The sequence below is a fragment of the Dendrobates tinctorius genome, unplaced genomic scaffold, assembly GCF_039654945.1.
Source record: "Dendrobates tinctorius isolate UK_male_01 unplaced genomic scaffold, ASM3965494v1 ptg000097l, whole genome shotgun sequence".
Classification (NCBI taxonomy): Eukaryota; Metazoa; Chordata; class Amphibia; order Anura; family Dendrobatidae; genus Dendrobates; species Dendrobates tinctorius.
The window spans coordinates 16,780,338-16,805,454 of record NW_027361765.1 but is presented as its reverse complement, the minus strand read 5'-3'; the positions used below and the strand labels follow the sequence as shown (position 1 = coordinate 16,805,454).

At 46.0% G+C, this 25,117-nt stretch overlaps 1 protein-coding gene across 7 annotated transcripts in view; it reads left to right on the top strand.

The window, feature by feature from the left end:
• The window catches only part of TJP1 (tight junction protein 1), a 613,045-nt gene that overhangs the window by 69,132 nt on the left and 518,796 nt on the right, over positions 1-25,117 (top strand). For all 7 annotated transcript variants that reach the window (XM_073586922.1, XM_073586925.1, XM_073586923.1 and 4 more), the window contains exon 2: positions 24,699-24,831. In XM_073586922.1, the coding sequence (XP_073443023.1) occupies positions 24,699-24,831 (133 nt within the window). The remainder of the gene's footprint in view (positions 1-24,698; positions 24,832-25,117) is intronic.

Below are 25,117 nucleotides of genomic sequence, written 5' to 3'. Positions count from 1 at the left end.
GAAACTCACGCAAGTCTCTTGCATCTCTAGCCGGCACTGCCACTGGCACTCGGGATTAGAGTGTACGACTGCATAGAAATACATGCAGCTGCACACTCCGGTCCCGAGTGCCGGCGGCAGCGGCGGATATTGAGGTGAGAGACTTGCGCGAGTTTCTCGCATAACACTCGCAATGTGACCCCGGCCTAACATTATGGCTCCCATCACTGAGCACTGATGCCAGTAGGATGGCACGTGACCACTGAGGCCACTGATTAGCTGCAGTGATCAACTGCCAATCTACCTGCAAACAAAAATGGGAGCACTGTCCCAGGGCCGGAGCAAGATTTGCCGATCAAAAAGGTGCAGTATAGTTTTTATTGTGTTTCACAACATTTGAGCTTGTTTGTAAAAAAAAAATAGAAACGTTTGATGACTACGAGACCTATTTATATGAAACACAAAGGAAATAAGAAACGTAATATACAGTAGTTTAGCAGAGAAATCTGCTTCTCTCTCTACCTGGACTGATCATTCATTCTCAATTCTCGGGTAAAGTCTGTTTTCAGAGAAAACAGAGTTTCCCAATAATAAGGTAGAAGATGACAGTTGGTGGGTGCTCATAATGTCCTGTGCAGAAATGTAACAGGAGAATTTGCTGCAGAATGTCTGTCTGCCTCTTTCCCCTCCTCCTCTCTCCGTAGAATGTTATAAGCACCAACTCTCATCTCCTATCTCACTAATGTGGAAAAAAAAAATCTGTTTTCACTGAATACAGATTTTACCCATGAACTGAACGTGAACGATCAACCCAGGAGGAAAAAGAAGCAAATTTATCTGGTAAGATAAATTACAACGTTGCTTATTTTTATGAGTCATGTTGATTTATGAAATAAAAATTCAAATGGCAGTTACCCTTTAAGCCTATGACTTAAAAATTGTACATAAGCTTACTGGAACAAAAGGATTGAAGGCGCTGCCCACGAGGGCTTTCATTAAGTCCATAAGTATCGAGCAAGGTGACAGCCATGGTCATCAAATGCATGAAAGTTTAACAAAGACTCAGATTTATACTAAGGCTGGAGTCACACTAACCGACGCAAAATACGGTCCGTAGTTTACATGCGTAATACGGATGAATGACCCCTAAATAGTGCTCCGTATGTCATCCGTAAGCCAGGTGTGGTCGAGTATTTTGCGCATGTCTGCATCCGTATGTAATCCGTATGGCATCCGTATGCAATCCGTATGGCGAGATTTTCTCGCAGCCTTGCAAAATGGACATTTAACGGTTTTGAGGCCTGCAAACTATTTAAATCATTAGCCTGCACCCTATTTATTGGCTCAGGAACAGGTGGCTGCCTCCATTCTGGCCATTTTTGACCTTGCCTTCACTAGGTGTCTTGCTGTTGTATGTGCAACATGGCAAACAGTCTGAGTTTCATCACAACTGAGCAGGTTCTCTTCAACTGGCTTTTGTCACGGCGCTTTGGTCAACCATACCCAGTGATGGATCTGCGGAGGAGAAGACGCTTGTGGGTCCATCCACTTTTGAGGCAACGACTCACAAGAGGTCATTTTCACCCCCTCTATTCTTCTATGCGGGAGCATTCTGTAAAATTCTACCAGTACTGTCGCATGAGCCTTGCAACATTTGATCTACTCTTGTAGACAGTGCGCCCTGGGATAACCTTTCAGGACACTAGGATGCGCAAAGCTATGTCTGCAGAGGAGCGACTTCTACTCACAATACGGTATGTACTACACAACCACATTCTCTATGTTCATAATGTGTTGGCCAATGTATGTATTTTTGGCTTATTGGACAAAGTTTAATGCCCTCATCTTAGTCCACCTATATATTTCAACTTACAGACCAGAATGTTATGTGAAATATGTACTGAATCTCACTTAGTACTTGTGCAACCAAATATGTGTGTGTTAGTCGCTCTGAATTCCTAACAAATTAGGTATGTATGTACCTGCTTTTTTTGGAATTTGTGCATTCTAAAATCTTCCTTTTCTGTTGTTCTTCAGCTTCCTGTTCACTGTCCTGTCTTATGCCGCCCTCTACCATGAGTTTCTCATTGGAAGATCTACCATTTCTGGCATAGTCAGGTTGACATGTATTGAAATCTGGACAAGACTACATCAAGTGGTCATGGCCGAGCCCAGGATGGAAGACTGGTTGAGGATATCAAGGGACTTTGAGGAGGAATGCCAGTTTCCAAATTGTATTGGGGCCCTTGATGGCAAACATATCCGGGTGCGTAAGCCGCCGAACTCTGGCTCCCAATTCTTCAATTATAAACAATACTTTTCTGTTGTATTGTTGGCTCTGGCCGACCCGCAATACAAGTTTATAATTGTTGACATTGGGGCCTATGAAGGACAGGAGACTCTCGAGTCTTCAATACTTCCATTATGGCTTGGCGGCTACCCACCAACCAGTTGGATCTACCACCACCACGCCAGCTACCAGGCTCCACTGAAGAATCAGTCCCTTATGTCCTTGTGGCAGATGAGGCGTTTCTGTTAATGCGCAATGTCATGAGGCCATATCCTCGGCGCAACCTTGAACACAGGCGCAGAATTTTTAACTTGCGCCTATCACGTGCTCGGCGACTGCTGGAGTGTTCGTTTGGCATTCTTTGTGCCAAATGGCAGGTACTCCAGTTTGCCATTCAGCTGAGTGAGCAAAATGTTAATGAAGTAGTTAAAGCCTGTGTGGTTCTTCATAACGTCACCAGGATACATGATTGTCCCTCCTCTGCTGGTGTTGTGCGTAGGCCGGACAATGTGCATAGGGTGAGACCACCTATCAATCCTCAACATAGACTGGGCTCAAAGTGCGTGATATTTTCACTAATTACTTTATGTCACCTGAGGGGGAAACTTCTTGGCAAGAGCATGCTGTATCTATGTTATAATTTTTGGTTTTATGTGTGTCTAAATATATATATTTCTCCCCCTTCTGATTCTATGTCTGTTTAATTGCATTGGTAAGCGTATGTTAGTATGCTGACACGGTTTTTGAGAATTGAGACAGAGACGTAAACTGGAGTAGACAAATTTTTACTTTTGCCTTTTTTTTTTGTTTGTTTTTTTAAAGGCAAACATATTATTGCCATATGATAACTGGGGCAATGGGCCAAATTGGCCTTTTTGCAGATGTGAACATTTTAGAAATATGTAATTTTCACACATATCCAAACCAAACAGAATGTAATAACAAAATTGCTACATGAGACATTTTGAATCCAAAGGAAAAAAGAGGTGGTCTGCATCAACAAAATTATATAAAAAAGATAAAACTCACATTTATTAGGAAGCTTTTCTAATCATATTAATAAGCCACCATGACAGGCAAGGCTACCTTACGCGTTTCTGACACATATTTCATGTCTGTAAAAAAAGACTATATTTCACCAAGCTATAATGGGAAAGTCAAAGGATCAAAATAGACTACTCACTTGATAATACATAGAGAGAGCGTGATGTTCTTGAGGCTGTTCGCCTTGATTCTGAAATATATTTAGCTGCCAAAAAAGTGACTACTTGAATAAGGGCAGCACGCCTTTTCTCGGCATTATCAAGTGAGTAGTCTATTTTGATCCTTTGACTTTCCCAGTATAGCTTGGTGAAATATAGTCTTTTTTACAGACATGTAATATGTGTCAGAAACGCGTAAGGTAGCCTTGCCTGTCACGGTGGCTTATTAATATGATTAGAAAACCTTCCTAATAAATGTGTGTTTTAGCCTTTTTATCTAAATTTGATGATGGAGACCACCTCTTTTTTCCTTTGGATTGGGATTTTGAGCACCAGTTGAACCACACTGGACATCTCCTGCCATCAGACCGCTTATGGACACTGATGTACAGTATGCGTAAACAATTTGCATGTTTTTATGCTGTTATAAATTGTGGAAAGTTGGGGAAGGAGAAGGCGGAAGAGCAGCCTGTGGTTGCTGCTGGCTTCTTTGACCTACATCGCCCTGTGTGGGGGCATACTGTTGGCTCGGGTAGGCCCGTTTCTCATACCCACCAATATAGCCATGTCGTCCCCAACCAGGTTGGGACTAGCCTCCAACACTGGGTGGGAAAAAGTGGCCATATTGGTGGGGTTGGCTAGAGGCAGACATATGTTGCTGCTGTTGTGAAGGTTGGGTAGGGGGAGGAAGGGGATGAGGTGTAGGCCCACGTATTTGAGGATCTTCAGACCCTGCTTGAGCAAGCATCTGTGTGGGTGGTCTCATGCGCATTCGATTTCGGAGGGAAAGCTGCCACCTCTCCAGATATTCAAACAGCTCATATGGGGTATTGGGGGGTGTGCTTGCCTCAAGCAGGATCTGAAAACATCCTTGAATACGGAGCCTCACCTCACGGGAAAGGGCACGGAGATAAAGGGCCAGGCTATGTGAGTATGCCTCCTCCCCATCATCTGTATTCACTCTAGCCAGATAATTTAGGACCCCTGTGTCCACATTGGTCCTGGTATCTTGGGCAGGGATCTGGCGCCTTCTTCGTCCTCGCCGGGATGTTACAGCAGGCTGTGGGGAGCCCCAGATCTGGGCAGTTGGGCTGCTGCTCATGTTGCCCTGCTCCTCCAGTATGGGTGATGTTGCAGCAGCAGACGGTCCTGGTGGTGGGGTTTGTGGCGCAGGCAATGGGTTCTCTCCTGAGAGGATTCTTCACCCATGCTTCTTGTAGGGGGAGAAGATGGGCCAGCCACCTCATCCCCTACAGGGTCAATTATGGGGTTCTGAATCTGAGCCCGTTCCTCTATCCGTAAGGTTGGAGTGAGTTCTGTTATGGAATAGAACAGAGCCAAAAATACATTAATATTTTTGGCCCTGTAAAGTATCGGTGTAATGTGGTGTGAGGTATCTACTTATGGTCTCAGATTCAGAATAGGGGCGAGGAAGGAGAGGCGGTCATAATAGATGTATTTTCGTTTGACGTAGCCCGCATCCCCACTCCTGGACCGCTGCTGACGTTCCCGCCTGTACTGATCGCGGATGCTGCGCCAGCGTTTCATCACATCTTCCACTGCAATGTGACAGGAAATATTCTCAATTTAACATATTTGATCGGTCACATTTGCTACCAGTAGTCTAGGCATGTGGCCTTCTGGGGTGTGCTTTCTACCCAGGGTGGGATATCTAATTGGACCATCCAGGTCAGATTGGTTGGCTAAGAGGATGAGGAGCTTGTGGCCTGGGCCAAATTATGGCAGTGTCAAACCATGTGTCACATCAAAATCTACCCGCCTCATGAGGGAAAAAGTAGAAGCACAGGAAGGGGGGGGGCTGATTCTGTATGCATTTTTTGATGTGAGGTAATTTTAATCATTTTTTGGCCTTGTACTTACTCAGTTTCTGCTGCTCCTCACATGGCCGGTCACCAAAATCATGGAACATCTGGCGACGTATGCGCCTCCATGACGCCTCCTTTCTTGCCCGGTTCGCATAATGGGCATCACGTTGGTCCCAGAGTTCTGGCCGCTCCTGCACCAGTGCAATGAGCATCTCCACATTTAGGAAATATGGCGCCATGATGCTGCTGTACTCCGTGGAGGCGTACCTCCTGGATGTCTGGAGCGCTTTTTGAGCTCATTTGCATGTCTGGGCTTCCTGATGATGGATTGGTCCATTTCCTGCCCCGGAGCAGACCCCAAAGGAATAGATAGCCCCCAAACATATATTGTCGATGAGACAAGATGAAAACTCAAACACAGGCAGAAAAATAGACTGAGCAAACGATGGGGCCCACACTAACTAGACAGGAAAGGAAAGACACTGTCTGCAATCACGCAAAAAACCCTACAAAAAGTCCAACACGCCTGATGCACAAAAACCCTGAAGTCGCACGACTTCGCCCCACTATATCAGCACTCTGGTATATTCTGAAATCAAAGCAAAAAGACCAATATAAAAGGGGACAAAACAAACTGGCACATGCAGTAACATATGGGCTGTGATTCAGCACAGCCCCAGCCGGAACTAGCTGACCCGCACAAAGCAGAGATAATCAAAACCAGATCAAATGCAAACAGAATAGCAAATGAACCACTTAGCTGAACATGCAGGGAAAGAGCAGGAGACATCAGACCTCAGGAGGCACAGGAAGAAAATCACCAGCAGGGATAGACGGAGTCAGCTGTCTTAAATCCCAATCAGAAACCCCAGATCTCCAATCGTCTTCCTCATTATCAGGTGGCAAGCCTCTGTCAATCAGATCAGCTCCACTACCTCCAGAAACCACCAGAAGGAGCCCAGTAAGAGAACTCTCAATCTGACCACCTCCACTATCTTCAGTAATCACAAGAGGGAAGCCAGAGAGAGAATTCACAACAGTTTATGGACGAGGTCAGCAACCACAAACCGAGTATACGGAAGCATCACCGACACCTAATCCAGGAACTGCCAACATTAAATAGCTGCCCCAGAACCAAATAGAGGCAAACTAGAATTAACCCTGACCAGGATGGAGGCGAAACCATCCTGTCCAGAGTCATGACAGTACCCCCCTCTCAACAGGGGGCCACCGGACCCCCAGATTTCCCAGGAAACCAGGCATGAGCGCACCGGATGATGGGAATGAACCGATCGGGCAGGAACCCATGATCGGGCCTCCGGATCATACGCCTTCCAGTGCACAAGATACTGGAGGGAATGGCAGACCAACCAGGAATCCACGATGCGCTCCACCTCGCACTCTTCCTGACTATCCACCAATACAGGCGGCGAGGGGCCCAATGATTCTTCCACAGCCCCCAATGGTTTCAGCAGGGCCCTATGGAATACATTGGGGATCTTAAAAGACACTGGGAGGTGCAAACGAAACACCACTGTGTTAACCACCTCCATGATCTCATAAGGGCCAGCCAATAAACTTAGGCCCCAACTTTGCCGAAGGAACCTTAACTTTATGTTCCTAGTAGACAGCCACACTTTATCCCCAACCCGAAGGGTGGGTCCCGCCGTCCGTCTCCTGTCCGCAAAAACCTTTATCTTCCTCTGTGCCTCCCCAATATTCTTTTGGACCTCCTGTCATAAATTCCCCAACTGCTGAACAGCTATATCAAACCCTGGGCAATCGGAGTCCAGACGAGAAAAATCCCCAGAGTGTGGATTAAACCCATAATTACAGAAGAAAGGGGAGGTACCTGTAGAGTGGTTAACACCTTTATTGAATGCAAATTCTGCTAAGGGCAAGGCATTGGACCAGTCCTCTTGACTGGAAGTGGCAAGACAGCGCAAAATTTGTTCTAATGACTGATTGGTCCGTTCAGTTTGACCATTGGTTTCCGGATGGTATCCAGACGAAAAGGACAACTCGATACCCAAACTTTTACAAAACGCCCTCCAAAACCTGGACACAAACTGCACACCACGGTGAGATACCACATTCAAGGGTACCCCATGCAAACGAGCCACATGTTGAACGAACAACCTAGAAATGGTCTCAGCAGAGGGTAGTGCCACTAAGGGTACAAAGTGTGCTTGCTTCGTAAACCTGTCCACCACCACCACCCAGATGACAGAATTACCCTTTGGAAGAGGAAGATTGGTGATAAAATCCATTGACAAATGTGTCTATGGTCTATCTGGAACTGGCAAAGGCACCAATTCCCCGGCCAGCTGGTTATGAGAGCTCTTAGCGCGGGCACAAACTTCACAAGCAGACACAAACTTCACATCAGATGTAGGTGAGGCCCACCAAAAAATCCCTCGTGATGGCCGCACAAGTAGCCGAAATCCCAGGATGTCCACTCAGTGCCAACTCATGAAACTCCTGGAGGACTCATAGTCGAAGTTGAAGCAGAGCAAACAATTTTCCCACCAGCCTGGATGGGGGAGCCTTAGACTGGGCTTCCCGAATCTCACGTTCCAAGCCTGCAGACGCATCAGCTACCACCACCCCGGGTTAAAGAATGGAGGATGGAGGCGGGGGGAGAAACTGGATCCAAACTTCAAGACAAGGCATCAGCATTCATATGCTTGGATCCTTGACGAAAAGTGATCGAGACCTGGAACCGGGAAAAAAAACTTGACCATCTGGCTTGCCTAGGTGTCAACCTTTTAGCAGACTCAATATATGCCAGGTTATTGTGATCAGTAACTATAGTAATGGGATGAACCGCCCCTCCAAAAAATGCCTCCATTCTTCAAAGGCCAACTTAACTGCAAGTTCCCGATTACCCACATCATAATTTATTTCTGCCGGGGAGAACTTCTTGGAGAAGAAGGCGCATGGCCTCAGATTGGTCAAAGTGGCGGGCCCCTGGGACAAGACCGTCCCTACTGCCACCTCCAAGGCGTCAACCTGCACCACAAAAGGCTCAGATGGATCAGGTTGAACCAGAATCAGGGAAGTCATAAAACATTTTTTCAGAGTGAGAAACGCAACTACCGCTGAGGCAGACCAGTTCTTAACTTCAGCCCACTTTTGCATCAAGTTGTTGAGGGGCTTGACCACCTGAGAGAACCCTTTAATAAACCTCCGGTAATAATTGGTGAATCTCAAGAAGCGCTGAAGGCCCTTCAGGTCCCGGGGCTCCATCCAATCCACAATGGCCTGCACCTTCTTGGGATCCATGCAAAACCCCTCACTAGAGATAATGAACCCCAAGAAAGGTAGTTCCTGGACAAAAAACGAACATTTCTATAGCTTACATAAGAAAAAATTTGAAAAAAATTAAAAAAAACCTTGCATATGAAAGGTAGACTCACCAAGCCCTGACTGATGCACTAGCAGGACAGCCAGTAACCAAAAGAAAAAGAGGAGCTGGCTGCCTAGTGGGAAAAATGCACACAGATAAGGCTTGCATAGGACATAAGTCACACAGTGCGTTGCAAAGTGTCTGCACAGCCTATTGATCACACCCATAGTATTAGCAGGCGGACTGTTCTTCACTTATACATGCATCACACAGAAAAAAACAAGCCAACATAAAGAGACCCAGCTGCATCCTGCAAAAATGATAAAAAGTGCAAAAAGATAAAAAGTCATGGGGTATTAGTTACTATTTTGGCCAAGACAGATAAGCTCGCAATCCAAACGTCAAGAATCCCCAGATTTCTCTAGATTAGGAAAAAGTTGGTTCTCCCTGAGCCTTTGAAGAAACACCCGAAGGTGACCATGACCAATCTGTGTCTGCTTATCAAAAGAAAAAACCAGAATGTTATCTAAGTATATGTTAGGCGTCGGATTCCTGGGACTGCACAACAGGAATCCAGAGCCGTACATCCAGCGGTCTCCCACTCTCCTCTGACCGCTCAGGGACCTGCTCAGCAATCCCAGCGATCCAGGAGTCCTGCTCAGACTCGCTCTGTGAGCCTGGATGTTGCTGCCACCTCTGGTGCAGCAATGGTAGCGCAACCTGCTCTGCAGGGAACCGCTCCAGAGGCAAAGTCCTCTCGCCGTGCTGCTGGGCATGCCCGCAAGATGACCTCTCAGAGGAGAGCAGGGGTCACATGCTCAGGTCCTGTATCGGTTCTGATTGGTCCTTCCCAGAGTACTGGAAGGTCCCGGAAGCGCATGGCTATAAAAAGCCCTCATGGCGGCTCGGCCATGCGCTAGTGTAGACTATTATGCTATGTGTGAAAGGTGATGGATGCATGTGTCTGGTGACTGACTTATTTGAAACCCCCTTCCCTCTGATATTACGAATGGTGACAGAGTGTTGGTTTTAATCAGCGCCAGGTAGTGGCTAGCTATGCGCCACTGAGCTTACCACGCCATACACTAGCGTCCGACGGTGACCGGTTCCCGGCACTGTCGTTAAGCAGCTACAGTTTACAGCCGCGCTGCAGTCTGCAGCACTTTTTGGCGTTCGCGGCTGCGACGCCACACGCCGGCAGGTCCTGTGAGGTTAACAGGCCCAGCGACTACGCCTAATTTCCTCTAGGGCATCTCTGTGCCTGTAACAAGAGATTGTCCTAGCACCTCGGGTGACGTTAACCCGAGTGTAGTGCTCCGCCTCATAGCGAGTCTGCTATTATTCAGCAGCGGTCTTTACATCTACCGCACGGTGGACCCCGGGCGGCGAACGCACCTCCTATTATTTATATTTGGTGCGTTCCGCCGTCCATAACAGTATATAATCACAAACTGCCCAATATAATCAGAGCATACATGATTAATGAAGTTTTGGAAAACCGCAGGGGCATTGATCAAAGCCAATTGTTTAACCTTTCTGGTCCCGAGCTGGTTGCCATGAAGGTGTACATATCTGAGAGTCTCCGCAAGGGGCATATCCGCCCTTCTGTGTCTCCTGTTGCTGCAGGTTTCTTTTTTGTAAAAAAAAAAGAATGTGGTCTCCGCCCATGCCTTGACTTTCAGGAACTGAACAAGATTACTGTAAGAAACACATATCCACTCCCACACATCCCCGATTTGTGTAATCAATTATCCAGGGCCAAATGGTTTTCAAAACTAGACTTGCGTGGGCATATAACCTTATCCGGGTGTGGGAAGGGGACGAGTGGAAATCTTCGTTTCTCACCTCAGAAGGGCTGTTTGAAAATTTAAGGATACGCACCGCTTGTCTTGTCACCAACTACCCTGTCACCATAATTTATTAGCAGTCAGACTGACGAAGGCCGATAATAGGCCGAAACGTCTTGAAGACTACACAAAAATAAAATTTATCTTTTTAAGGACAATCTAAGTTGAGTGCCAAGTTATTCTATTATCTTGCTTTGCTGTGTATGACCCAGTTTGTCCCCTGACTTTTGCCTCTGTATCCTGCCTTGTACTGCTCTGTCCTTCCTGGTTATCTGACCCCTTGACATGTCTCTGTTTACTCTCTGTCTGTGGAGAGGGAGGAGGTGCTGGGGGATGGAGTAGAGAATTGAAAGAGTTGAAAAGCTGTTTAGAGTTGTGATACAGGGAGGATATGAGAGATGAGAAGTTTATTTTGCGGCAGTGAGTGTGGACTTGAAGCTGGCGAAGGACTGCTTGTATGCGATAAAGTGCTCTGCAGTACGGGATCTCTTCCATCTCTGCTCAGCAGCCCTGGAAGCCCGTCTCAGTTCTTTGGTCAGGCTGGTTAGCCAGGGTTGCCTGTTGATTGTACGAGTTTTGCTGTGCATGAGGTGGGCGGCCTAATCGAGTGTTGGTGTTATTGTGGTGTTATATAAAGTGGCAGCAGCGTCTGTGTCCTGTAGGGAAGCTGTGTGTGTAAGAGGGAGAAGGGACTCAGAGAGTGAGTGTAAATTGAGGTTTAAAAATCTTAAAATTCTCAACGTGTGTACATAGCTATAGACTTTTTCTGGAATATCTAGCCTCTTCATGCTTTCTAGTATGAATGGTGCCATTGACTCCTCCTTCAGGGATTTTTGAGTGTCCCTAGGCACAGGATATACTCGTAGATTGCTACATCAGCGTGCCTTGTATACCTCTAGGAATGGCTGACAGCACAGTTCTGGTTGCAGAACATAATATCCCAGGAAGAACACAAACACTTCTCCTTTTAGTCTACTTCTATCAAACTAGCGTAATTAACATTTAGCAGTTTGCAGATATAATTATACAGGCTCTTGAGAGCTGATGTATATATGTATATTGAGCTCTTTTTTTCTGCAAGATGTACTCTTTTTTTAGACCGAGTGAGGCCAGTATGTTATTGATTCTGTGTCCATCATCAGCTTCCACTGTTCCAGCTCACCACGGTTCTACTGCAGATTTCACCAAAGAACCTTGTGTAGACTTACTGTGGGGTATTGTGCCATTTTTGTCTGCTGTAAGCTTATAAAGAAGAAATCTGCCTTTACATTTACCCTTCAACATGCTCCTCTACTAAATAGTGGCGTAACGTGAAGCTTGTGGACCCCAATGTTAAATCTCAAATAGAAGCCCCACGTGTGTTTAAGAGTAATAGTAAGAAATTTACAATTCGGGAGTAAGCTATACAATTTTTGTGGTGTAAATTATGGTGACTTTGTTGGTGGTGCTCAGCCATGCCCACATATCGCTAAGCTCCATCCACTTCTCAACAATTGGCAGAGCTGGCTCAAAAAATGGCAAAAGTTTCACATTTTGTGACATTTTCAGATTGTTTTACGACAGATTGTTGGAGCAAAACGTTTGGTGACTTGGCCCCTATGAATGTTAGAAAAACAGTCCAAGAAGTGGGCAGCCATCATTCATACTCTATGGACATGTCATAAATGTATTCAGGAGGAATACTTATGTAGGGTGGTTTCACAGACTGCATAGTCTACAAAAAAGGCAATGCAATTTTTTTATGCCATTTTTGGAGCCACAAGTAGTACATATATGCCTCCTTGCTTCTGAACTCACTTTTGACTATGAACATGGCTGTTTAGATGTCGCAATGTGACCCTATTCACTTTTGTAGTGCTGAGATGTGGAAGCGGCACCGATTGAACTTCTGTCGTGCGACTGAGGTCGTTGCCAAAGTCGCTGTGTAGACCTAGCCTTATAATGTAAAAAAAAAAAAGAATGTATTTAATAGAACCCCAAAATTTATTTTTATTTTATTATTATTATCCAAACTGGAAAATTGCTTCAGGTTGTAATGGAGGTGGTAGAGGAAGAAAATTTTGAGCTCTGTATGGTTACTCAGTATGCTCTATCCTTATTATATTGGTCTCTTGACTTTTTTTTAATGTTTTTTGATGTTTCTTTCTTTACTAATTACAACATCACGAAACAATCACTGACCTCAGGGAGACCAGTAAAAGAAAACACTGCGGCAGCCGGCAAAGGCGCTCAATCAGTGAAATCCTAGGTTGGTCTACTAGGCATTGCTCCCACCTAGCCAGAATCCTACTCCACACTGATGAGGGGCAACACCCCGAAACAGCTGTCTGTGGATGGATACCTGGCCTTGATATTTCCCTTGTCATATCTGCAAACTCATAAAGAGCTGTATATTTGTAACGCCGGTGTGTTTGTACTTTGCTTCCCCGGCGTTACTCTGCATGTCTGCATTAACCCTTTGCTCCTCTCCTCCTAACTAGCAGGGATACTGTTGCCTGTTACCGTTATGGATGCTGCTCAGGTCCCTGCCCCGCTGCGTAGCAGTACATGCGTGCTTGGCTCCGCTGCTTTGCAAGACCACCCGCTGGTGCGGTCCCTGGCTGCTGCTGTGGAAAGCTATCCGTGGGTTAATAGGTCCTCTACATTGTGTATGGCTTACCACATTTGTTCAGGCTTGCAGCTCTCGCCAGGTGTCCTCTGCAATGCCGATTTGTTTGGCCTTGCTTAGGGTGCGCACGGCCACACCTCCCCTGCTTTTATGAGGAATGGGTGTGTGCTACAATTGCTGCTCCAGCCTATCACTGTGAGGCAGCTGCTATATAAAATTCCCTCCCCCTTTTGGGCGTCGCCAGAGCTTCACATTGAGTTCCTGAACCTAGTGATGTGAGTATGTGTGTTCAGCTCCTGCTCTGATTGCGATCAGTTCCGGGGGAGCTGTTGCTCTTTGTCCCCGTGTGAACTGTGTTTTGCCACCTGCCAGGAGGCAGAATATCCTGGCCCTCGTTCCTGTCCGCCTTCCCAGGAGGCAGAATATCCTGGCCCTCGTCCCTGTCCGCCTTCCCAGGAGGCAGAATATCCTGGCCCATGTCCGCCCTCCCAGGAGGCAGAATATCCTGGTCCCTGTGTTTGTGTGGAGTCTTGCCTTGCACCTGTGTCTTGTTCCCTGAATCCTGGATCCTGGATTTGTTCCTGTACCTGACCCTGTCTGAACTGTGTCCTCTGTGGGATGTTCCTGAGGTCCCTCCATGTCTTGAACCCTGTGCCCAGTGACTGTGACTCTTTGCTACCTGACTTGCTGTGATTTAACCTGGGTTCATCTTGGAAGTAGGAGTCTGGTGTGTCCACTGGGTTTCTGCCACTCTGTGCTCAGCTGGGGATTCGGTGCAATTCCCTGCCGGTTCCAGTCCAACCCGGCAGGGTTTGCACCAGACCGCTGGGCTTCCTTTCTAGGTCGCTGCCAGATGACCGGAGCCTGATGAACGTGGCCTCTCGTCCGGAGCCTGATGACCACGGCCTGATGTCCGGTGTCTGACGACCCCTTCCAGATGCGCTGTGCCTGATGTCCTCTGCCAGATGTCCGGATCCTATGCTTCTCTGCCCGATGTCCGGAGCCTGCCGATCGCTGCCAGTGGTCCGGAGCCTGATGACTGCGGCCTGATGTCCGGAGCTGATGTCCGCAGCCTGATGTCCGGATCCTGTCGGTCGCTGCCAGATGTCCGGAGTCCGATGCCAGTGTGCTGATGCTCTATCTAATATCCGAGTCCTGATGCCATGCCTGTGTCCTGATGTCCGTGTTCCTGGTGTCCTGATGTCCGTGTTCCTGGTGTCCTGATGTCTGTGTTTCTGGTGTCCTGATGTCCGTGTTCCTGGTGTCCTGATGTCCGTGTTCCTGGTGTCCTGATGTCTGTGTTCCTGGTGGCCTGATGTCCGTGTTCCTGGTGGCCTGATGTCCGTGTTCCTGGTGGCCTGATGTCCGTGTTCCTGGTGGCCTGATGTCCGTGTTCCTGGTGGCCTGATGTCCGTGTTCCTGGTGGCCTGATGTCCGTGTTCCTGATGTCCAGTCCGTGTTCCTGATGTCCAGTCCGTGTTCCTGATGTCCAGTCCGTGTTCCTGATGTTCTGCCCGTGTCCCAATGTTCCGCCAATTCCCTGAGGTCCACCCAGTGATGACATCCTTCTGGGATCGGTGTTTGATGTTCTCCTGCTGAGCCTGTGCTACGCCTGAGGCCTGAGAGAGAGGCCGTCCTAGTATGCCCGTGCCAGAGGATCCTGGACTGCATCAACCCGTGATGACTCCTGCCATCGTCTGACGTCTGTCCTGGGTATGTGTCTGATGTTCTCCTGCTGAGCCAGAGATATGCCTGAGGCCTGAGAGAGGCCGTCCTGATATGCCCGTGCCAGATGACCCTGGACTGCATCAACCCGTGATGACCCCTGCCATCGTCTGAAGTCAGTCTGAGGTCGGTGTCTGATGTTCTCATGCTGAGCCTGTGCTACGCCTGAGGAAGAGGCCACCCTAGTATGCCCGTGCCAGACAACCCTGGACTGCATCAACCCGTGATGTCCTCCTGCCTTCGTCTGTTATCCTGAGACGTGTACCCTTCCCTGATGTGCGGAACCGGGAGCCTTGCATAACTGTTTCGTTTCTGTACCATGTCTTGTTCAAGTAAACTTTGTCTATACCTGAAGTTATGCGGTGTCGTTCTGCCTCCTCGTCCACATGCTCAGCTGCCACAGACCCCGGTCACTACCCTAGTCTGGGTATGCCAGGGTCCCCCCTGTGGTCCAGTGGGTCCACATTCCGTTCCCACCTGGGATGCTCGCCCCACGTCGGCGTGGTCGGTCGACGTGGAGGCGCCGGCTCGGCCGCGAACGCGGTCGCTAGTCGTGACAATATTGACTTAAAGGGCCACTTAATATGGTGGTAATGGTGGTTTCCGAAAGGAGCCACCCCTTGGCTGTGTCTTTCCCTGGAGGAAAATCTGGCTAGTCCCGTGTTTGAGACTCTTAAATGAGGCTCCACGGACTTTATTTGCATATTCGTATTTCCCAGGGAGCATTGCACCTAGGATTTCACTGATTGAGCGCCTTTGCCGGCTGCCACAGTGTTTTCTTTGACTGGTCTCCCTGAGGTCAGTGATTGTTTCGTGATGTTGGTGTACTAGGCATTGCTCCCACCTAGCCAGAATCCTACTCCACACTGATGAGGGGCAACACCCCGAAACAGCTGTCTGTGGATGGATACCTGGCCTTGGTATTTCCCTTGTCATATCTGCAAACTCGTAAACAGCTGGGTATTGACTTAAAGGGCCACTTAATATGGTGGTAATGGTGGTTTCCGAAAGGAGCCACCCCTTGGCTGGGTCCCGTGTTTGAGACTCTTAAATGAGGCTCCACGGACTTTATTTGCATATTTGTATTTACTAATTACAGACATTTTAGGTCACCCAACCCTGGGCGTCTGTGTTTGCTCTGTGGTCGTGCTCTTGGCCTCTGGCACGTCTAGCGGCTTCTAGGGTGTCATCACTTGTTACTCACAGTAGCGCAGTCATTTCCCAGTTCTACTTTAATGGTTTCAATACTCGGTAGACTGCACAGATTTATACCTTATAACTACTAAGGCTTCCACTTGGCAATGTGATGCACTTGTATATTTAAACTTTTATGTTTAGCAGAAAATCATATAATTTAATGAGTGATTTTAAAGTTAGTGCAAATAGAGAACAGAAATCGAAAGCAAGTGGGAATAACACGTCTTTGATGAAATAGAGTCAACCAGTAATAAGTACCGGATGAAAATTTCCCACTGAGGTTATTAGAATATGATAAAAAGTAAGTTTATTATTCCTTCAATTAAGCCTCTGTCTCAAACTGCTCATGAATACTTCTCGGATCTATGTATTTTTCTAACCCAATTCATTTCTATTTGTATATACTTGTTCACTCAGCAGTGCTATTAGGTGAATTAATAAAATGTGCACTTAAAGGAAACCTGTCAGCTGATAAATACTGTCTAATTCATGGGCGGCATGTATTCAGAGAAAAACGCTGTAAAAGTCACCGGGGACAGAGACTACATTGTAGACTAGTTAGACAGGCGGGTCCCCAGAATCTCTTCCCTGTCTGCTACCTTTGATTGACAGGTCTCTGCCTACATATGCCTATAGACAAAGACCTGTCATTCCAGGGCAGTGGGTGGACAGTAGCCGCGGGGACCTGCCTGTCCAGCTAGTCCACAGCGCAGTCTCAGTCCCCCGTGGTTTTTCAAGTATGTTTTTTCTCTGAAATGCTGCAGGATTTCAGAGTCAAACAAACCTGGTTGAGGTCATACAGCCAGTGCCTGATACATGCTGCCCACGGATTTAGCAGCATGTGTCAGGTTCTCTTTACCTCCTTATCGACCGCCAATAAGCATTAAAACCGCAATCGTTACAGGGCCTTAGTTTCTTACTGCCGTTTTAAAACAGCAGTCGGGAGTAAGAGATAGCACCACCCCGTGGCCGCCATTAACATGGATGACAGCTGTACATGACAGTTGACAACCTGCGGTATAAGCCCCGGCCGGTTTTGTTACCGATCGGAGCCGATTAACCCCTTACATAACACTGTCATTCGCGACAGTGATGGCATTCAAGTAGTTAAGAGTGGGTTAAAAGACCCCCTTGATAGGATCGACCCCTGAGTTCGTAATCGTGGGTGCCAATCATTGCCACAGTAGCATGAGGTCATCTGATAACCCCAGAGTATGGTGGCCTGTAAGATTCAGCTAGAAACCGGGTCTCACAGGCACTGTGAGGTCTCAGGCACATGAGGACTAAGTAAAAAATTGAAAAATAAGTAAAAAAAAAAAATACAGAAAAGTGGATAAAAATAATGGAAAGTCATTTCACCACTAAAAAACGCAGCCTTTGTGATAAAACTAAAATAAAACAGTACACATAATTGGCATCACCGCGTCCCGAATGTCCTGATCTATAAAACCGGCACTTTATTTATTTCGGATGGCGAATACTGTAAAAAAAAAATAATAAAAAACTCACCGTAAATGTATCTTTTTCATCATACTGATACACAAAAAACTGAAAAAGCGATCAAAAAGTCATATGTTAAGAAAATGATAAAAATGAAAACACCAGCATGTCGCTCAAAAAACAAGCCCTAATATGGCTCATTGAGCCCAAAAAATAAAAAGTTACAGCTTTCACAAAGTTACAGCTCTGAGAAAATGTTGATGCAAAAACAAATTGATTTTTGAAAAAATATTGGTTTTAGTCTGTAAAAGTAGCAAAGCATAAAATTCAATATAAATCTGGTATCGCTGTAATTGTACTGACCCGACGAGCAAATCTGTCTTATCACTTTTATTACACGATGTACCGTGCAAAAAACAAAACATAAAAGCAATAACTGAATTGCTTGTTTTCGGTCCTTCTCTGTCTGAAAAATCTGAATAAAAAGTGATCAAAAAAGTTATGTGCCCCAAATTGGTACCAAAAAAATCTTCTACTCATCACGCAATAAAATAGCCCTCATACAGCTCTGTACGGCAATAAATAAAAAGGTCACAGCTCTCTGAATATGTCGATAAAATAACAATTTTCTTAATGAAAAATCATTTCTACCATGCGGTATTAGCAAAACATGAAAAGCTATATACTGTAAATCTGCTACTGACCTGAAGAATAAAGCAGAACTATTCTTGTACTGCTGTCTATATGTTCATTTTGCCTCTCAAAAATCGGAATAAGGTTCATTTTGCCTCTCAAAAATCGGAATAAGGTTCAGGTCACCTTTATACTGTGCTCTCCGCTGAATGCTTACATTGAGGTTTCCATGTAAATCCGAAAAACCACGATGCAGACAAAACCCCTGACAGAACTACTTATGAGGCAGATGGAGTCACTTTGGACTCCGTCTGGTCTCCGTCCTGGCAGTGACCCATCATTTTAGGCGTCTTTTTAGCACACTTGTGATCGACCACGGTTCTGCGCACACCTAAAAAGATTGATACCACTAGAGCAAACTCCAAATGAAAAACAATGTGTCTCCATCTACCTCATTGTGGTGGGTGGTTCCGTTGGGAGTCTGAATCGCAGTTTTGTGAGATTTACACGTAAACCCTGACATAAATGCTAAGCGTAAAACACAAGAATGTGATCCCGTCTTATACCGAAAGTGATCAAAAAATGTTATGTACCCCAAAATGTTACCAATAAAAACCGTGACTTATCCTGCACCTCTGGGGCTCAGTTAATAGAGCACACAATCTATTTAAATGGAACCTGCATTCTATAAGCCAAGTAGCGCTCCTTCCCATCCGATCTGTGTGCTCAAACAGTAGTGTACAACCACATATGTGGTACTGACACATTCGGTAAAAATTACATAAATTATGGGGCCCTGTCTCGCCGTTCTATTTGTATTTGGCTGTCGGTGTGACAATGCATGTTTTTTGCTTTAACCCCTTACTCCTTTCCCCCTAATTGAGCTGGGATACTGCTGGCTTTTACCTGTGTGGAGCCTGCTCGGTTCTCTGCTCTGCTGCGTAGCTGCACATGTGGTGTTGAGTCTTTGCTCTGCTGCTTGACCATTCACATGTGCGGTCCCTGGTCGCCGCTGTGGAAGCTGTCCGCAGGTTGTGAGGTCATTTGCAGCTGGTGCATGACTTTCCACGTGTGTCTTGGCTGGCAGCCATGGCCAGGTGCTCTAGGCTGCAGTTCCTGCACTGACTGTGCTGTAATGGTTTCTGTGTGTGCTTAAGGCATGCGCAGCCACACCTTCCCTGCTTTTATCAGGGTTAGCGTGTGTACTTGAAATGCTGTCCCCAGCCAATTGCTGAGGGGCAGCCCCTTTATAAACTTACCCTGCCCTATGGGCGGGCCAGAGTTACTCAAAACTCCTGGACTTTGCTATGTGTGTCTCGTGTCTGTGGACCTCGTCTGTCTCGGTTATGGTATCAAATTCCCTGCCTTGATTCCTGCTTTGTCCTGTTCCCTCGCCCTGCCCCGGGGGGCGGTATATCCGGGCCTGAATCCAGGCTCCTGTACCTGACCCTGTCTAAATTCGCCCTGGCCTAGAGGCGGTGTATCCAGGCTTGAATCCCTGATCCTGTACCTGGCCATGTCTGAACTGTCTGCTGTGTTATGTTCCTGGAATTCCTCTGTGTTTGGAACCCCGCACCCAGTGACTCTGAGACTCTTGTAACCGGTGTTCCTGCTGAGCATCTACTATGCTATACTCTGACTACCTTGCGGTGCTTGCTCCATGCAGGCCCAGCAATCCTGTGGTGTTAGCACCATCACGCTTGAGTTCCTTCCTAGGTCCGATGCCCGGAGCCTGACTACCACAGTCTGGAACCTGATGACCGGTGCCTGGAGCTGGATGACCGCAGTGGTGCCTGTAGGTCGTTTTGGATGTCCGGAACCAAACGACTCCCGTCTGATGTCTGCCGGTGACTCTGATGTCCTGTGGGTGACCCTGATATCCTGCCTGCGTCTGGATGACCTCGTGTATCCTGATGTCCCGATGACCTCGTGTATCCTGATGACCTCGTGTGTCCTGACGTCCTGATGACCTCGTGTGTCCTGATGTCCTGATGACCTCGTGTGTCCTGATTTTGTCTATGTACTGTGACTTTACTTTAAGTAAACTTCACTTTATTTATACCTGAAGTTGCGCGGTGTCATCAAGTCCTACGTGTCCTTGTCCACATGCTCAGCTGCCACAGAATCCCGGTCGCTGCCCTTCCCTAGTTCGGGTAGGCTCGGGTCCCCCTCTGTGGTATAGAGGGTCCATATTGCGTCCCCGAGGGACGCCTGCCCCCTCGCTGTCGGCGTGGAGACGCCTGCTGGGCCGCGTCTGTGGTCGCAGTCATGACAGGCCCATTTTCTTCTATTACCCCTTGTGAAAATTATTTATTTGGTGCTAGAACTGTATTTTAGTGGAAAAAATGTTTTTGTTTTTTTTTCACATCTAAATGTTATGAAGTTTTGTGAATCACCTGTAGGTTAGAAATTCTCAGTATATCCCTATATGAATTCCTTCAGGGGTCTAGTTTCTAAAATGGGGTCACTTGTGGATGATTTCTGCTGTTTTGGCGCTGCAGGAATTCAGTTAATAGAGCCCACAATCTGTTCAAGTAGAATCTGCTTTCGATAAGCCAATTGGCGCTCCTTCCCACCCGATCAGTGCCATGTGCTCAAACAGTAGTGTACAGTCATGGCCAAAAGTTTTGAGAATGACACAAATATTAATTTTTACAAAGTCTACTGCTTCATTTTTTCTAATGGCAATTTGCATATACTCCAGAATGTTATAAAGAGTGATCAGCTTAACAGCAATTACTTGCAAAGTCAATATTTGCCTTGAAAATTAACTTTATCCCCCAAAACACATTTCAACATCATTGCAACCCTGCCTTAAAAGGACCAGCTAACATCGTTTCAGTGATTGCTCCATTAACACAGGTGTGGGTGTTGATGAGGACAGGGCTGGAGATCAATCTGTCATGATTAAGTAAGAATGACACCACTGGACACTTTAAAAGGAGGCTGGTGCTTGGCATCATTGTTTCTCTTCTGTTAACCATGGTTATCTCTAAAGAAACACGTGCAGTCATCATTGCACTTCACAAAAATGGCCTAACAGGGAAGAGTATCGCATCTAGAAAGATTGCACCTCAGTCAACAATCTAATGCATCATCAAGAACTTCAAGGAGAGAGGTTCCTTGTTGCCAAAAAGGCTCCAGGGCGCCCAAGAAAGACCAGCACGCGCCAGGACCGTCTCTTAAAAATGTTTCAGCTGCGGATCGGGCTACCAGCAGTGCAGAGCTTGCTCAGGAATGGCAGCAGGCAGGTGTGAGTGCATCTGCACGCACTGTGAGGCGGAGACTCTTGGAGCAAGGCCTGGTCTCAAGGAGGGCAGCAAAGAAGCCACTTCTCTCCAGAAAAAACATCATGGACAGACTGATATTCTGCAAGAGGTACAGGGAGTGGACTGCTAAGGACTGGGGTAAAGTCATTTTCTCTGATGAATCCCCTTTTCGATTGTTTGGGACATCTGGAAAACGGCTTATTCGGAGAAGACCAGGTGAGCGCTACCACCAGTCTTGTCTCATGCCAACTGTCAAGCATCCTGAAACCATTCATGTGTGGGGTGACTTCTCAGCCAAGGGAATGGGCTCTCTCTCAGTCTTGCCTAAAAACACAGCCATGAATAAAGAATGGTACCAGAATGTCCTCCAAGAGCAACTTCTCCCAACCGTCCAAGAGCAGTTTGGCGATCAACAATGCCTTTTTCAACATGATGGAGCACCTTGCCATAAAGCAAAGGTGATAACTAAATGGCTCAGGGAACAAAACATAGAGATTTTGGGACCATGGCCTGGAAACTCCCCAGATCTTAATCCCATTGAGAACTTGTGGTCAATCATCAAGAGACGGGTGGACAAACAAAAACCTTCAAATTCAGACAAAATAAAAGCATTGATTTTGCAAGAATGGACTGCTATCAGTCAGGATTTGATCCAGAAGTTGATTGAGAGCATGCCAGGGAGAATTGCTGAGGTCCTGAAGAAGAAGGGTCAACACTGCAAATATTGACTTGCTGCATTAACTCATTCTAACTGTCAATATAACCTTTTGTTACTCATAATATGATTGCAATTATATTTCTGTATGTGATAAAAACATCTGACAAACACACATAAAAACCAGAGGGCAGCAGATCAAGTGAAAATATAATATTTGTGTCATTCTCAAAACTTTTGGCCATGACTGTACAACCACATACATTAGGTAAAAATTGTGTAACAAATTATCGGGCCCATTTTCTCCTGTAATTTGTTGTTTTTGCATCTAAATGTTATAAAGTTGTGTGAATCATCTGTAGGTTAAAATGCTCAGCACACCACTAGATGAATTCCTTGAGAGGTCTCCAAAATGGTAGCAGTTTTGGGGGGGTTTCTGTTGTTTTGGCACGTCAGGGGCTCTACAAAGGCACTTGACATTCACAATCTAATCTGTTCCAAAAAAATTTACGCTTCAAAAATAAAATGGCGCTCTTTCCTTTCTGAGCCCTGCCATGTGCCCAAACAGCAGTTTTTGACCACATGTTGGGGTAGTATCGCGTTCGGGAGAAATTGCGTAACAAATTATGGGGTCAATTTTTTCTTATAATCAATTGTGAAAATTGATAATAAGCACAGCATTACATTGGCGTGCATTCGCGTATAATAAAACAAGTCCGTGGCCGTGGATACTTCACTGGCGGTCCATCGATCAGCAACACATTATGTAGGCTCTGACAGTCTACATTGGAGCACTCCAAACAAGGAGCAAGAAAATAGAGTCTTCAGTGTGGTTTTGAAGAACATTGAGAAAGACTTGAAATTCTACATAATTCTCCAGTGTATTATATGGATATAATTTATAGGCTCTTAGTCAGTATTAGCCTTGAATGGATGCAGTGTGCAGTATCAATATTTTCGGATGACTTGACTAATCTATGCCACCGTTCACATGTTAGGGCTTGTCTTCATACACACTGACAGTTCTAATAATGAGAACGTCATACTTTTGCTTGGTTTTGCAATTCATTACAACATTAATTTGCAGGAAAAAAACATGTGTCATTGTTCTCATTAAGTACTGTCAGGCCCTTCTGCTTTCAATAGACATTACCATGTCAAATAAATCTGCTTACACTAAATGGTACTGTACTTTGCTGATGGAAGGGACGTGTGCTAAGCTTTTGATGTGTTGTGGTTAACCTCTTTTCTTCGTCTTATGAAAACTTCTGGATGTGTTTAACACTAGATCTACTAAACAGGCCCAGTTTTAATACAGATATTTCTGGTATTAGAGAAGGTGCACTACCTATAGTAAAGTACACACCACTCGCAAGGTGATAACAGATGGGTATTTAGGTATTATTTAGTATTTGTGAGACACAACTGGAAAGAAATAACTGGACTTAAGTTGGTGGAAGTAAATAACTCCCAAGGCCAAAGGTAGTGCAAGTGTTGTGTTAGGAGAACACCCAGGCCTTGATATCACTAGCATTATGTAGACAAGGATGTAAAGTGTAAATCTAACCACCAAAAGTAGCAGTAAACTTGCTGAGTAAGGTGTTAGACAAACTGCCGTATTTCCCGTGCAAGGATCGCATTGCAGTGCATGGATTGGCCCGTCACCTCTCCTGACCTGAGCTTGGCAGCATGATGTATTTCTATGCAGCTGTCACGCTCAGGTCAGGAGAGCCAACTGTCAGTCCGAGTATTCCAATGTGATCCTCTCATGAGAAATACGGCCATCTGTCTGCCCTCTAAGGGCCCTCATGCACAATAGATAGTTGTCAGCCAATGGATGGTTTGGCCAATCGTTTGATCGACAACTATATCTCCTGATTACTCAGGACACTAAAGCGCTTGCCTAGCACTCTTGTGTGGTCTATGAGAGAGACACTGCAGGGATTTCTGGTGATGGTTTACGTCACTAAGAACAAAAAGATTGGCAGTCTGAAATTGGACAAGCTGGATCCTTATCTCCCCTCACATCATCTGTGGGAGTGGAGTCGATATACTCCCATGCACATTAGACTGTGGCCTTAGCCCGTCAATCTTGAAAATAATGTACGGAACTTAGTTGACTCTATTTTAAAAAGCGTAAAAGCCATCCCACCGCAACAAGGTGTACTGCTTAGGATGGTTCCTTCACTTCACTATGTGTCAGTAGGCCTTAAACTAGACGGGGGGCAGAGCAGAACCTAGACATGAAATTTCACACCTACCCATGGAAAGTTAAATAGAAAAGATGCAGAACCCAAAAAGGGGGGACCATGACCCTATATGTACAACGTACAAGGAACTAGAGGTAAACCGAAGAAATTGTCTTTCTCTTGCCTTCTCAAGACCTTACATAATGACAAAAAGGTTTTTTTTGTTTTTTTTTACGCAGGAACGGAAGCCAGTGGCCGTACGCTCGAGGGGTTGATCAGGCCTCTCTGCGTACGGCCATCGGTCCGCGTCCTGAAGAGGTTTCCGCCCTGCACCAGAAGGGGGGATACGCGGCAGAGGCAAACTTGAACCCCTTTTTGGATGGACAAAAGTCAAAAAGTTTTTTAATATCCAAGTGAATGCCTCCTCGGTGCTTCAAATGATTAGGAATACTGTTAATGTCATTTAAAACAATGAATGTTATATTGCAGGGTCACCCCATCCTCGGAGAACCCCAATGCAGCCGCTTCCAGCACTAGTCAAGGAAAGCCATCTCTACGGAGAATAAAGGGACGAATCCACAGAAGCAAAAGCCTCGATAGTGTGGACCTCTGTGAGTTCAATGTAAGTGTTCAAAAATATTTATTTTTCATTGTTAGATTTTTTGTGTTTTGGAGATAAAGCGACTCTTGTGCTTTGCTTTCTCACTGCCACTATTTCCCAATGAATATAGAAAAGTAACCAAGTTACACAAACCTATACAGAATATTGGTCCATTGCGTACTGATTTATCTATCTATATACCGTATCTATCTACTACCCATTGACCCAATACCTATAGAGTACTCATAGTATAAAGAGATGCATTTTTAATTTTGGAAACCTTGATTTGGGAGACAGCATATTTCTG